General features: G+C 42.8%; 2 protein-coding genes across 10 annotated transcripts; both read left to right on the top strand.

The window, feature by feature from the left end:
- The first annotated feature begins 2,394 nt into the window (after positions 1-2,394).
- On the top strand, positions 2,395-6,766 carry serpinh1a (serpin peptidase inhibitor, clade H (heat shock protein 47), member 1a). 9 transcript variants are annotated; one of them, XM_070917085.1, is made up of 5 exons: positions 2,395-2,523; positions 3,943-4,678; positions 4,763-4,861; positions 5,306-5,538; positions 5,637-6,766. In XM_070917085.1, the coding sequence occupies exons 2-5, from the start codon at positions 3,967-3,969 to the stop codon at positions 5,937-5,939; spliced, it is 1,347 nt and encodes a 448-aa protein (XP_070773186.1). In that variant the 5' UTR covers positions 2,395-2,523; positions 3,943-3,966; the 3' UTR covers positions 5,940-6,766. The 9 variants fall into 9 exon arrangements, with proteins under 9 accessions (XP_070773186.1, XP_070773187.1, XP_070773192.1 ...); XM_070917086.1 differs by lacking the exon at positions 2,395-2,523 and having other exon boundaries at positions 3,947-4,042; positions 4,121-4,678; XM_070917091.1 differs by lacking the exon at positions 2,395-2,523 and having other exon boundaries at positions 3,967-4,003; positions 4,118-4,678.
- A 1,663-nt stretch (positions 6,767-8,429) lies between these two features.
- acer3 (alkaline ceramidase 3) lies at positions 8,430-14,982 on the top strand. Its single transcript, XM_070917831.1, has 11 exons — positions 8,430-8,532; positions 10,713-10,823; positions 11,025-11,077; positions 11,315-11,367; positions 12,813-12,894; positions 13,010-13,045; positions 13,830-13,888; positions 14,009-14,110; positions 14,515-14,619; positions 14,712-14,757; positions 14,863-14,982. Exons 1-11 carry the CDS (start codon positions 8,430-8,432, stop codon positions 14,914-14,916), a joined length of 804 nt encoding a protein of 267 aa, XP_070773932.1. The 3' UTR covers positions 14,917-14,982.
- The last annotated feature ends 201 nt before the right edge of the window (positions 14,983-15,183 follow it).

The following is a 15,183-nucleotide window of genomic DNA, read 5'->3' as shown; positions in this document are numbered from 1 at the left end:
AATGCTCGGATACACAAGACCCAGAGAACCCGGAGCCAGAGGCAGCCACACCGTAAAAGAAAGATTTCATTTACTACTGATTTGCAGGGAAAAGGCCTAATGAGAGGCTTAAATTCAGTCCAGAAAGGGGATGGAGCGAACAATTACAGGGGGCAAGTGAATGAATCGATAACAAATAAGACGTAAACATACCATGTTTCCTGGCCGATGTGCCTCATCAATCCCTCACCAAACACGGAAAATATTTCATTAACTTCTATAAAGTGAGTACTACAAATTAAGTCTTGAAATGATACTCTTAAGTATATTTAAAGGAACTCAAATAGACTAAGACTAAGGCCGGCCTCACCTGCTGTCTCAGGTGTGTTTCAACGCAGGGAAGAAAGGCCCAGGCGAGCTTTTAGTCCCTTCTTACAGACTGTTCAGTAATTGAAGGGCCACTCCGCAGATTTTCCACATGATGTTTTTACTATTGGTGGCATTATGGGAAATATGGGATCTAGAGTTTTGGGAGCTTGACCTGTACGAGGGACGAATAGTCAGGATTTTTTAGATTTTTTAGTTTCCTGCAGGGGCAGTACCAAATCTCCTTTAAAACAAGTCGAAGCACGAAATGAGAGGGACACATCTTTCCCTCTGAACGTCTTATCCTATGTAGGATCAGGAGTGTCATAGACAAACAACTGAAGCGGCACAGGAATGGTTAAGAGGATAGCTAAGCTAGTCACGTAGTTGTAAATATTCATGGGTCATGGGTTTTAAAATGAATTTCCTGGTCTATGGAGGATTTCCAAATGTATTATGTTACAGGAACATAAAAAAATTCACTTCATCAGATTCATCCGAACTGCCGAACATATATGAGATCTCCTCCTCTGTCTCCAACCTCAAAGATTTACTGGACCTCTCACTCAAACTGATACATTTTTGCTGCATTGACAACAGATTCATAATCGTTGTATGCGTGATACAATGCCCTGCGCGTCTGTATGAATGTTTTTTCCATCAGGCCCAAAGCTGTATAGATATAACAGCAAGCTCTAGAGAACAGGGGCAGTGTTACACCGGACATGCATCCGCTCCTTCTGTCACTTCCTGCTGCCTGATCCACTCCCAAACACAGAGCGATTCCCAAGCAGAGGGAGGATATACATAACACAAGAAGAAGAGAAGGAAGCATTCATGGGAGAAAAAAAAAAATGTAACCAGAGCATTCAGTTCCCATGCTCCCTACACACTTCAGATTTACACACACTGAACCGACTCTACTGATTCTCAATGGATGGATTTAAAAAAAAATGTTTAATACTGTATGTATAACACTGAGTATAGTTACCAAGAAGAATCAGGCAGAAACTACACCAGAGCCCGTCTGCCTCTCTAGGCAGCAGTGTTCATGGGACGATGTCAACAAAAATCACACCATCTCAGCAGATTGAATGAACATAACTGTATACGTGGCCTGCATTTTTCCATAGTATCGCCTACTATGTGGCTGCCAAGCTCGCCACATTTGCTTCCCGGACACAATCAGTCCCTATTTGTTACGTAACGCTGAGGCATGAGACGCGTAGCTTGAGGTTATGTCTCATTTGCGTTATTGTAGGATGGACTGGTATGGCTTCAAAGAACATCCTGTTGTCTCGCGTACGTTCCACCGGTGACAGGGCTGCGCAGCTAACATAATGTGACCTGATTTTCCCTACAGAGGTCTCTTGTTTAAAGGGGAACTCCCAGGTCAGTTTACTCGTGATGGAGAGTACTTCAGCCTTTTTGAAGCTTGACCTCCAGCCACCCCTCCTATTGTGTCTCAGATCTGGGTGGCAGAGGTGCAATTACAGGGTAGGGGAGGGAAGAAAAAAGGCAATAAAAAGCCCTGAGAAAACAATAAAGATCATTAATTAACACAACTTGTCAGCACCGCCATTTGCTGTAGGCCCAAAATGCATTTTCATTTTTCTTTTTGCCCTGTGTCAGTTCAGTAGTGAAGCCACCTTAATTACTGGAATTTAAAAGCATGCATAAACTGGTTTCTACACCAAGATACAACCATGGTAGGGCTATATTTCATGTAAATACAAACAATACATGTCCAAAGAAAAAGACAGTACCAGTAACAAAATGAGTAACAAACATAGTTTATTTTATTGGAGGAGCTGAGAAAATACTGATGAAGCTGTCTTAGATATTAAAGGGAAAACTATCATGTGTTTCAACCACAATCAGCAAGTAATGAGGGGTAACTTTATTGTGGATCACTGGGTGGGAGGAGTGCTACAACTAGGCTACAACGCCAGGCTTTAGGACCTGGAGGGGGAGGATTCTTCTCCCACTGCCCCTGGATACTATGGGTGGGACTGGAAATAAGATTCCAGTGCAGAGATTTTTCATGCACTGAAAACTGGGCATTACTGCAACTCCCTCATACTCGACCATTAAATAAAAGAACTGACAGAGAGCAGATCAGCACTGGGATCTATTTGCAAGCAGCTTGAGGAAAACCTGCTGAAAGAGCCTAATAAGGTAAGATAAAAGTACTGGGAGTAAAGTGTGTGGGGGGGGGGAAGGGAGAGTATCCAGAGCACTGTTCAACTGGTGGGAAAAGCCCAGGCATGTGAAAAGAGGCCACAAAGTCAGATGTGCCGTTAAACATTCCTTTTCAGATGTAAGCGGTGGGGTTCTTCCAAGTTGTTGGATAGGTTTTAAAAAGAAATGTAGGAGAAAGTGTAAAAGTACGTTGCACCAAATTAGAAACGGATGAGAGCTCATTTAGGGAGTTGGCTGCAACTCTTGACCTGATTTCATCTGTGACACGGGACATCTCTCTTTCCTTGCTCGACACGTTACACAGTGTTTTCCAAAGCACATTCATGTTATTGACGACATATACTGTGCGCACAACTGTGTGTCTTGCACATTAAAACTGCACAAGATAATCACTCACCGTTCTTTCATGCTAAGCTTCGCTTAGATGAACTATTCGTAGGTGACAGACTCGAAAGTAATGGCTTACAAAGGGCAAAGTTAGAGTGGTCTAAACATTATGAAACTGATAAGGATCTACGAAAGGTTCTGAAGAACATGATTGAAAATACATACAAACTAAATATACCAGCGTTAGTCATTGGGTCATTTAAAGAAACAGTGTATGATGTCAAATGCAAGTGTTACTTTTCAAATGCCATTTAGATCAAATCATCACCGTTAATCCAAACCTTCAGCCCGTTTACAGTGATCTCTTTCAGGCACACTGAGGCCTGTAAAAACACGTCTAGGAAGCCGCTGAAAAGAGATTCTTGATGCACACAATCCTTCTCTCTTAAGTAGACTGTGGTTCCCTTAACGGATTATTTAGAGGCCTGTTCATCTGTTTTTTGTAGTTCAAAAGATCTGAACTGGGACTGTAACTGCCCCCCGTGCACGGAACCTCTTCTGAAAGTGCACATCCACTCTATATATACGTGGACTGGAATAAAAACCTACATTGGTTTTGTGTGTGTCAGCACGTGGTCACTTCTTCCACACCACGACGAACCAATCAGCATCCACCAGACTCATGCCTCTGCAGAGTTTTTTGAAATCTTTTGTGTTGCCAAAACATGGCAGAACTGAGACCTAGCTGGCCAATATTTTGTCTCAGATAGTCCTGCAGCTGCCTACGTGGCTGTTATGTAAGTCTTGCCTTGAGGTCTACTGGGAGAGATCTAATTTGAATGGCATGGGTTAATCCACCCCCCCCCCCCCCCCGCTATTGTCCTTGGAAACTGCAGAGTAAACCCTAAATATGCCACAGAATGGGCTTCCTGAGTTTGGAAAAGTACGACAAACAAGATATTTCAAACTGAAACAGAACAAACATCAATCCAGACCAAGATGTTGTCCCTCTTTTTAGGTCAGTAGATTACATTAAGGACTGATGTTTGTCTTCATGTCTTCTCATAGGTTTTCTCTGATTAGCATTACATTATGTGGGTGACAAACCTGGCAGCCCTGGTCCTCCTGGCCACTTCAGCCTCAGCTGCAGCTTCAGCCTCAGCTGCCACCCCGGCCTCAGCCTCAGCTGCCACCCCAGCATCAGCCTCAGCTGCCACCCCGGCCTCAGCCTCAGCTGCCACCCCTGCCTCAGCCTCAGCTGCCACCCCGGCCTCAGCAGGCAAAGCCCTGAGTAACCACGCCACCATCCTGGCTGACAACAGCGCAAACTTGGCCTTCAGTCTCTACCAAAACATGGCTAAGGAAAAGAATGTAGAAAACATCCTCATCTCCCCAGTAGTAGTGGCCTCCTCTCTGGGTCTGGTAGCTCTTGGGGGTAAAGCCTCCACTGCCTCACAGGTAAAAACCCTTCTGAACGCGGCTAAAGTCAAAGATGAGCAGCTGCACTCCGGCCTGGCCGAGCTCCTAACTGAGGTGAGCAACCCAAAGACCCGCAATGTCACCTGGAAGATTAGCAACCGCCTGTATGGACCCAGCTCTGTCACCTTTGTGGATGGTTTCGTCAAGAGCAGCAAAAAGCACTACAACTGTGACCACTCCAAGATAAACTTCAGAGACAAGAAGAGTGCTGTGAACTCCATCAACGAGTGGGCGGCCAAGTCCACCAATGGCAAACTGCCTGAGGTCACCAAGGATGTGGAAAAGACTGACGGGGCAATGATCATCAATGCTATGTTTTTCAAACGTGAGTCTTATGTAAACATGTGTATGTGCAGTACTATTCTTTTAAACGCTCTCAAAATTAACAGACTTTTTTTTTCCCTCACAGCTCACTGGGACGAGCAGTTCCATCACAAGATGGTGGACAACCGTGGATTCATGGTCTCCCGTAGCTTCACTGTGTCAGTACAGATGATGCATCGCACAGGTAGGTGGAGGTGGAGCCAAAATATGTGACATTTAAAGGAACAGATCGATATTTTGACAAACTATTTTTTTTATGACGGGTTACAGCCTTTTCCCCCTGGTTACAGTCTTCATGCTAAGCTAAGCTAACACGCTGCTGGCTGTAGCTTGATGTGAATGCACATACATGAGTATTTCCCAAAATGTTGAACTATTAAAGATGAAAGATTATTGCACGTGTTGCTCATAGAAACAAGAGCTCTTTCACAACAGCGTTACATGCATACTTATTCTTGCCCCGTGTTGGCTTCATGTAGGTGTATACGCAATACTAAATGTTGTCTGTAACACAGCAATACAATAAACCTTCCTGCTATGAGAAGGAGAAACCCCTGGTTCACAGCATTAAAATGTATTGTGAGCAGAGATTGCTAATATTTGTAATACATTGGATTTGTTTCCTCAGGTCTCTATGGCTTCTATGAAGACAAAACCAACAAGTTAATCATCCTGAGCATGCCACTGGCCCATAAGAAGTCCACTGTGGTGTTCATTATGCCCTCCCACCTGGAACCTCTGGAGAGACTGGAGAAGAAACTGACCAAGGAGCAGCTGGATACGTGGATGGGCAAGCTGCAGCAGACAGCAGTAGCTGTGTCTCTGCCCAAAGTCAGCATGGAAGTCAGCCACAACCTGCAGGTAAAAGAAGCAAGAGACTAAAAATGACTAGACCTCAGTCTTAACTCCTGTTTTTACATGATCTGAATTACACTTTTTCATTTTCTGCTCCCATTTAGAAACACCTCGGAGAGTTGGGCCTGACAGAGGCCGTGGACAAATCCAAAGCCGACTTGTCCAACATCTCTGGGAAGAAGGACCTCTACCTGTCCAACGTGTTTCACGCCTCTGCCATGGAATGGGACACGGATGGAAATGAAATTGACGCCAGCGTCTTTGGCAGTGACAAGCTGAAAAACCCTAAGCTGTTCTACGCTGACCACCCTTTCATCTTCCTCGTGAAGGACCAGAAGACAAAATCCATCCTGTTCATTGGCAGGATGGTCAGGCCAAAGGGTGAAAAGATGAGGGATGAATTGTAACCACGCGTTGACCTGGGTGTCTAAGTTAAATGTCTCACTCTGTGTCTCACTGTGTGTGTGTGTGTGTGTGTGTGTGTGTGAGTGTATATTTCCTCCCGCAATATGCTGAGAGAAATAAGATGTACGGCTGATACCGCTCAAGTGCATTCCTTTACGTCACATGCCAACAGCATTCCAAACCTTTTGCCCTGTGTTTTAGTCAGCAAAGCATTGTGCACAGCCTTCATTTTTAGCTTGAAGAATATTTGATACCACTTTTTTGATATGTATTGGCAGATCACACTATGGACTGAAGACTTACATTAAGTATTGATTTCCCTGATAAATGCCTAAAATGTAAATGCAGTTTACTTCAGTGGAGGAGTAGAACACCTGTGAAACATTATCATTACCATATGTAAGCACAAGAATTGTTTCTTTTGTCAAGTCTTTGTAAAAATTGTTCAACAATCTTACTTTTGGGGAGATTTTATGGTGCTTGCTGTTTAATTTAATTTAACAAAATGTGTTTTAGTTTGTCAGACCTGGCTGCTTTTCATTTGTTAAGTCCAAGAATCTTCATAATTTTTTTTGCCCATCCTTTGCACTGCTTTCCACCACAAGCATATTTTATTTTCAACCTAGAGGCTACACTGCTGTTTCTCTTGGCATTGATCTACCCCGAATACATTGGTCTACACTGGCAAAAAAAACCCCAGACAAACTATGGCTGATCTAATAAGAACTATCTCTATAATAGAGTGTGCACACCTGTTTTGACAAAATATGAATGGTTTTAGACTGTTACAAATTTCATTTTTTTTTTTGCAATAAAAGAGTGGAAACAAGTGTCATCTTAATTTCAGATTTGTTGTTTGCATTTTCCTTTGTGCACCAGAACGTCTGCTTGCAATAGCAGCTCCAGCCTTGGGCATGTATTTTGAAGTCAGGCCTCCGGTGGGATTTTTCCAGCTGAATAACATGAGAAGATTCCAGTGAGAGGGGTTGTGCAGCCTCCTGGGAAGCTCCACTTCAGCAAAGAATGTGTCGCGATGGTCTTAATCAATAAACTGTAAATATTTAGACCTCAACAAAATATTTGGGTACATCCAGATGGGTTCTGCAGCTGCTCCAATGACCAAAGCACGCACTAAAAGCCACATTATCAAACTCCAACCTGAGTGCATCAGGTTCACAATTAACTTCAAAAAATCAAAATCAGTCAATACTGAGCAAATCAATAACTATTTTATAGAAAAGGGTCCAATCATAGAATAGAGTAATATAATGCACTTGGCTATGGAGAATATTAAATAATATTAATATTTGTATTGCTATTTGTTTCAGTGTATTCTGGGACCTTTTCTTGGTGTATCACACCACCTAGAGGGCATCTGGATTTATGACAGAACAGTGATTGTTTTTGTTTTGTAGCAAACAAACGTCATTATTTATACAATAATCTATCATAAGACATGCATCATACTGTTTTTATGTATGCTTTCTTTGGCTGTGTGAGATCATACTGCAATTCCTGGAATATTTGGAGAATTGCTTAAAGAATGCGCAAAGTAAGTAGTTATACATTAGTTGTAAAACTTAAATAGGGACAATGATAGACGTAATGTTTCTGAATAAAGGCCTTTACTTTTTTACGGCCAATTGCATTGCACCTTGATTGTAGAAAGACTCAGACGTGAAACGCTCTTTGAAGATGACTCAGCCTGTACTGTAGAAATAGAGGAGCTGCTTGTGTGGTGTGATGTATACAGCCTTTGTACAGAACCTCCTTTAAAACCAAGTCTGCAGTCCATCAGTCACCTGACGGGGTGAGACAGAGGAGCATGAAATGCAGAACTGTCTCAGAGACAGCACTTACGCAAAAGCCATCCTTCATTTTATAATTCAACAAGCTGACTAGATCTTTTGATCTTTCTTTTTTTTTCTTCTTCTTATAGCCCGCTTGTACATCCTGTTCTGCTTGTTGTCCTTGTGTTCCTCTTTTGCCTGACTGCATGACAAATCTCAGTCAAATTATTGCCGATGTGGCAATGAAGTAGTGAACTGAAACCTCATTTATTGGTCTACTGTAATGTACACAGAAAGCCATCAAGGTTTTTTCTGGCACTAATAACAGGCTATCATATTAAATGTCACCAGGGGACACATTTAGTCGCTACATATGGCTCATTTTAGGTTTAGGTTAGGTTTAAACTGAGCTTAATTATCAATCAAAAACACTTAAAACTCGTTAGTACGCATGGGCTGCACTTAGAATGGCAAGTCTGACATGCAGCTCATACGAAACATTTCTCGACTTGGCGCTAGCAGTAAAACGCCACCATTTGCGTGGCTACCGCTGCGTTTAGCAGTCACTTCCTGTTACAGCAGTCGCGCTGGACTTCGTTATCCGCCGTTCCATCGCTCGCGTGGAGGAGGGCTCGCGGAGCGCTCGCGCTGTGATGGGACTACAAATCCGTTAGCACCCACAGCCTCCCCCCCTCTTCCATCATGGCTCCCTCGGCAGACAGGCAAGGATACTGGGGGCGGCCGACCTCAACGCTGGACTGGTGCGAAGAAAATTATGTCGTCTCTTTTTACATCGCGGAATTTTGTAAGTAAAATATAATTGCATCATTTATACAAAAAAAAAATTTGTGGTTCGTTTTAGGGGGAATTTGGGGAAGGACAGTGTGTGTGTGTGTGTGTGTGTAGGCTACGTACAGTCGCCCCTCAATAACGTAAACATGAAGTAGGAGCAGCTGGTGTAACGTTAACAGCCATTTACTGGATTTATGCTATCGTGTTAGTTGGGCTGATGTGAATTGAGCTAGTGAGCTAGTAAAAGCTAAATGTTAGCTCGAACCTACTGGAGGTGTAATGAGGTAAAAGAAGGGCAGACCGCGGAGATACAGTCAACCTGTTCGGTGTCGGGCTGATTTGCATATAACGTTAGCTTCTCCGTCGGTCGGCTAACGTTACCGCAGACACATCGCAGTTTAACATTATTCCACATTACCGCTCATTTGCATATCAAGTCGACTCTGGAACGTGGTTCCCTTCACGAGGCGCTTTAGTCAGTCGCAGGCACCACTTGAAAGTTGATGAAACATTTCCTCCATACGCATCAGGGCGCCTCATTGCTGTGTCCAGTGATGAAAACTGGTTCACCAGGAACCATTATCTTAGATTTACACCTTGCTAGTGTCAAACAGTTCAAAAAGCTGCTATGTCACGCAGAAATGACATGGCCTCAGCTTTTACTAACGTGCAGTGACATATGCTTACCTTCAAAGACAAACACTCCCACTGAAAATATTATAAAGTTACTCTTGGAAGTGAACTATGCAATACAAATTCACTGAGGTTTCATTGTAGAACTGAATATAGGATCTTACAAGTTTCACTGTATGTTGAGGACCTTCCAGTTGTGCTGTCGTCTTGTAACCAGGATACTAAGTGATGCAACAGTTAGTTCAAGGTAAACTCAAGCCAAGTGGGTCGGAGTTTAGTTAGATTACTGCTTTGCATTTTGTAAAGAGGCCTTTGTAGTGCTAAACTCTTGGTTTTATTGTTGAGTACACGTTGTAAACCTATTGTATACAGCATTCATTCATTAACTTCATTGAAACGTTTCAACGTTCAACATTGGTACTGTACTGGCGTAAATGCAGCATATCAAGGATACTGACAGTTGAAGCTTTTGTTTGCACAAATGACACACGCCGGCCTAGCTGGATAGTTGTTTTCAGCCGCAGAAGGCTTGTTTGGCATTTAAACGGTGATTCAGTTTACAATGGCTGGAATGTGGCATTGTTCATATGGAAAAGAGACACTGGCATGGTTTTAATCCTCATTTGATGTGTGCTTCCGTGCATTATCTCTCTTTTTAAAACATCAGCACATGGCGACAGTGGACGCAGACACAGAGGGAAGTCACACACAGGGGACAGGCGTCTCGTCACATTCAGATGTTTGCAGTTGTGAAATGTGAAAAACAAAAACACTCACATGCTGCAGTGTTCTTGGCGTGTGGTGCATTTATTATCAGTAACCCAAGTCCACACATATTAAATGACATATTAAGGACTTGTGGAAAGGCCTTGGCTTTTATCTGACACTTCGAGATAAAGGGAAGGTGTCGTGTGGGTTATGAAAATACTAGTAAGCAGTGTTAGTTTTCAAACTACTTAGCATCTTGGTAAGTCTGATTGTTTCCACACCTGAGTTTGTACTTCACCACACCCAGAAAGAACAACATTGGGATCAGTGTTGAGCCGTGTTTTGTCAGGTTCCCTGTGGGCCTGATAATTTATCGACAGTACAGTCCGCACACAGCAATGGCCTAGGGAAGGGAGGTTTACACACACAAACACTGACACCAGTTAAACCGTAGGCCACTTTTGCAGATAAGGCTTAAACATTTAGCTTGAGGCAAACTTAAAGATAGTTGTTGAGGCCTTTTACACCTCCCCACCCAATGGTTTTCACAGCTGTTTTTTGGGTTTCAAACCAGCGATGCTGTCATCACACTTCAGCTGCTGTCAAACCCAAATACTACTCTATTACCTGTATAGAAAATCCACATGTGGTGGCAGCAGAAGTGTGTGCATGAACTCCTAGTGCAGTGATCAGGTTTCTGTAATGAGATATGCTTTTGTTACAATGATTTTAATAAGTAACCCAGGCTGCCTTGCTGAACTCTCACTGCTGTCATGTCACCCAATCACAGAGACATTCGCACAGGTCATGTCATCTGGCTGTAATTTGTCCCCCTTGTCTTTTTTTTGACAGGGAACACTGTCAGCAACCTGATTATGATTCTTCCTCCCATTTGTGGGGCCATCCAGACATTTCGCGATGGCCTTGAGTTTCGCTACGTCTGCTCTTTCCTCGGACTGGCAGGTTGGTTGACTGTTGAAGCCATAAATTATCTGGATCCACATTAGTGACACTACTAAAGCAAACGCAGACCTTGTTTACATATTGTATTAACAGCGGCCTCTCCAGTTGTTCAGTATTTACTGCTGATGCCATCAATCATCAATGTTGCGTACACATGAGAATGTCCTGACTTTCAGTTTGAATGTTTTGTGCGTCCCCCAGCTGTTGGTGTTGGTTCCTGGTGCTTCCACATGACGCTGCTATATGAGATGCAGGTGGGCTACAGTGTTACGTTGAAATCTCAATATGTCAGCATATTGTGTACGCACAGAATCATGTGACTGTTGAGAGTTATCTTTTTTTCTAATCTCAATTTCTTGCTGAAACTGCAGACTGATTGTTGCCTTTGGAAATATTTGCAAAGGAAATATGAGGTGCCTAATGTGAAGTTAAGTTATGCTGAAACAATGTAATCCTATGGTGACGTGTTTTCTCTGTGTTCTCATTTGCAGTTACTGGACGAGTTGCCGATGATTTACAGTACATGCGTCTTTGTCTACTGTCTGTAAGTGGCTCAACCTTTTGGATTTATTGCTGTTGAAGCACTGAAGACTGACGGTCACTGAGAACATATTTAGTGTGATTGTGGCTGTAAAATGACCCAGTGAATCCCTTGCTGATCACTTGATCCAGTCCACAAAAGTGCAGTGTGACATCATCTTGTGGCTGTAGAGTGTGCTGTATGTAATGGAACTATTGATTCTAAACTGGACTCGAGGATCTCTTTACACTTTAGACCAGCTTGTTCTCTCTCCACCCTATATTTTGCACTTTAAACGGGGACTGACCCCACGGGGGCAACTTATGTGGATGCTCTTTAAGACGCATAACCTGTGGTGTCCATACACTGGTTGGCAACACGTGGTTCTATAAGCGCCACACGTTCTTGCCCCCTCTCGATAACTTGATTTCCACGGTCAAGCAGTCAGACTTGTTTGTATCTTGACATTGAGTTGTTAGCGCGTGTGTGTTGACATCTACGTTGTTCGCTGAGAAAGTAAACATAGAGCTGTTCTATTAAATAAAACAAGGAACACAGTACAGCCACAAAGAGGCAATTTGAGTGTTATTGCTATTTTGTCGAGGGCAATAATGGCAGAGGGCACGTAGCTCTTACCGGAGTGGGCTTTCTTCTTTCCGGATGGCACAGAGCCCCTGCTGGCAGCTTTTATGGATGTTGGTAGTGCGATGATCAAAGCTGTCAACGGTGATCCCAAGGTACTTGAAGCTTGAAGTTGATGGAGATGTGGCAGTGGGGGGTACTGGCTTTATTGCAGGTTTCAGTGAGGAGTTCCTTAGTCTTGGTGACATTCAGGAGTAGGTGATTCTCTGTGCACCACTGAGTGAAGTGGGAGATGGAGTGCTGATAGGCCATGACTTAGTTATTGTCCTTGAAAAGTGCAACTATGGCTATGTCATCGCAATATTTAAAATACTGTGTAATGGAGGAGGGGCTGGGACAGTCATTAGTGTAGAGGGTATACAGGAAGGGGCTCAGAACACAGCCTTGGAGGGCTCCGGTGTTGGTGATGATGGTGGGTGATGTAGTGGTGCCCACCCTGACAGCTTGGAGTCTGTTGCTGAGGAAACTGTGCACCCAGCGGACGAGGGGAGGGGGGACATTGAGATGGAGTTTGCTGGCGATGAGAACGGAATGTTACATGTGTAACCCAGGTTCTCTGAGGGGGGAGACTATCTCTCCAGCTGCAGGCCGCTCCGAAACACGTTCCAATCAAGGCTAACCAGAGAGGCCATGCACGCATAGTGCTTATATAACCACATGTTGCCACCACAGATCATGTGTCTTAAAGAGTATCCACGTCAGCTGTCCCTGTGGATGTCAGTCCTCGTTCATATGGGGGGTCTTCTAACCTTCTGTTATTTGCTCTTTATTCTTTATGGTTATTCAAGCTAAACGTGTAAGATGAACACAATTGTTTCTCTTTTCAGATATGAGTGCTTCAAACAGGAGAACAGCATCAGCTTATTTCCTATTGCATTGTTATTAATCTTCAGCATCTCAGTCAGTGTGGTAAGTACTCACTTTCACTAACGGTGATCATTTACTTTGAACCACATTGTAAATGTAAATATTAACATGTTACCCATCAGATACTCTTGAGTCATTTCTGTATGTATTTTTGCAGGTGTACTTACAATGGAAGGAGCCAGTCTTTCACCAGGTAAGGGAGTGCTCTGCGTCGTGCTTACCTTTCTCAGATCGCTCATTGTTTGCTATGAGGGCTCAGTGTGCCTTCAGTCATTTTTACCTTGTGTAAACAATGGGCTTGCCAACACCCCATGCAACACTCATGCTGGTTGTCAAACATTAAGTAGCATTTAATGTCAAAGCAGATATGAAAAAATGCAACATTTAATGGTATTGGACGCTCTGTTTATTGTTTATCAAGGTGTAGCCTTTAAAATGAATGAAAACCCACAGATACTAATCCCTAAACTCAGCACTAAATCCTTTACTGTGGCATGAAACCACTGATAACATTTGTTGCCAAGAAGAAGAATTTTATAACCCTAACCAGATACATTAACCACATGCACATTAAAAGACAAGCACAGCCACTTCTGTTATACCCAGTGTTTGGCTCTACCTCCTTAGAGTCTCATATTGTGTGTGTGTGTGTGTGTGTTGCTTCACAACAGTAAGGACAATGTGACAAAGCTGACTTTGTTTACTCTTTGGAGCTGACTTTGTTTACTAATCACACTGCTCTATGGTGGTAATGTTATCAGTGTTGGAGCACCACGAAAAAAAAAGTACATAGAGTTTGGTTGAAATGGCGAGTTAAATAGAGATTGTACTGAATGCATCTAGCCCGTTGTGTTGGTTTGTGTGGATTTGAGAATTTAACAAAGCAACAGATATATAAAAGTTAGTTGTCAAAATACTTGCCTTGACAAGCCCGTGCAGTTTTTCAAAGCCAAATGAATAATTGTGTCTTCTTCTAGGTCATGTATGGTGCTCTAGTAGCTTGCCTGGTGATGCGATCTATTTTCATAGTAACATGGTAAGTTTGTCAAGAGGCCTTTTAAAATGAAAAACATTAACCTACCATAGGAGTGGTTGTTTATTCACATTCAAAGGAGTAACAACTTGCTTTTGTTTTTTGTTTTTGTTTCAATGTCAGGGTGTACCCATGGCTGAGACCACTGTGTTACACCTCTTTAGGAGTCTTTATGTTAGGGTTCCTACTGTGGAACATCGACAATATCTTCTGTCACACATTAAGGTGAGGGTCTTGGGTCTTTTTTTTTTATTGTGTATCAACATGCTCAAAGTTAATTCTGAAATTCTGAGAAAGCTGAAAGTTAATTATCCTTTTAACGGCAATGTGGGAAATGTTCAGTCAGTGACATTAACCTGTATGTGACATCACATCACAAGGACAAGTCAGGCAAACCTAAAGTAATGTCAAAGCCTGGAAATGCATCAGTTGATTTACTTAAACTTTATTTGGTCTAAAATGCATGATGCATGTTAAGATTTTGATATGAAAACATTTATAAAGCATTGGCTTTTTTGATCATTTATGAACGCTCTCCTCTGGAGAATCTCATACTTTACAATATAGATACAATTTTTGTTTTGTTATCAATTTAAGTTGTTGGGCGAACCCTCTTTTTGGTTTCTCAGAGCCAGTAGACAGACGCTTCCCCCCGGTGTTGGAGTAGTAACACAGTTCCATGCCTGGTGGCACATCTTCACAGGCCTTGGATCCTACCTTCACATACTTCTCAGGTAAGCTCCCACGAGTAACAGGAGTCAGCTGCAGTGACTTGGAGAGACATGTGAGACATTTGCATTCAAATCTAATGTTCATCTTCTTTTAGCCTGCAGATCAGGTCAACCTACCTCAAGTACAGACCAAAAGTAAAGGTATGTCCAGCCCTTGGTCTGTTTATATATTGTAGCTTTTATGTGATTGCATTCATTCATATATTCATTTATTTATTTGTCCTGTCTCATCCTAACTTTGTTCAGTTTCTCTGTGGAGTTTGGCCCACACTGCACGTTGAACCACAGAAGACGAGCTGAAACGAAGGGATGGGGACCAACTGAAGGATGGTGACTGCCATCAGCACAGGGACCTGCCATTGCCCACTGCTGGCTGAACAGCCCACAGCTAAAGGGCAGGTGGACCCCAAGGCACCACCCCAGGGACCCTTCGGTTCTGCACTGTGGGGATTTACTAAGTACAGTATAGCACTGAGTCCAGTTTTAAGAAATTGAAGATTTTTAGACTAGCGTTTCTGTAATTTTATTGAAGTGTAATAATTTTATTTGCTCATTCATTTTCAATGC

This window comes from Enoplosus armatus, chromosome 13 (assembly GCF_043641665.1).
Source record: "Enoplosus armatus isolate fEnoArm2 chromosome 13, fEnoArm2.hap1, whole genome shotgun sequence".
NCBI classification, from domain to species: domain Eukaryota; kingdom Metazoa; phylum Chordata; class Actinopteri; order Centrarchiformes; family Enoplosidae; genus Enoplosus; species Enoplosus armatus.
This window is presented reverse-complemented; position numbering and strand designations above follow the sequence as displayed.

What these genes read in the sequence shown, in the direction of transcription:
- serpinh1a (XM_070917085.1), top strand. Translation starts at nt 3,967, where the DNA reads ATGTGGGTGACAAACCTGGCAGCCCTGGTCCTCCTGGCCACTTCAGCC. An exon ending in ACAGATGATGCATCGCACAG is followed by an intron (nt 4,862 to 5,305) that starts GTAGGTGGAGGT and finishes TTGTTTCCTCAG; the next exon opens with GTCTCTATGGCTTCTATGAA. An exon ending in AAGTCAGCCACAACCTGCAG is followed by an intron (nt 5,539 to 5,636) that starts GTAAAAGAAGCA and finishes GCTCCCATTTAG; the next exon opens with AAACACCTCGGAGAGTTGGG.
- acer3 (XM_070917831.1), top strand. Translation starts at nt 8,430, where the DNA reads ATGGCTCCCTCGGCAGACAGGCAAGGATACTGGGGGCGGCCGACCTCA. An exon ending in TCAGCATCTCAGTCAGTGTG is followed by an intron (nt 12,895 to 13,009) that starts GTAAGTACTCAC and finishes GTATTTTTGCAG; the next exon opens with GTGTACTTACAATGGAAGGA. An exon ending in AGGAGCCAGTCTTTCACCAG is followed by an intron (nt 13,046 to 13,829) that starts GTAAGGGAGTGC and finishes GTCTTCTTCTAG; the next exon opens with GTCATGTATGGTGCTCTAGT.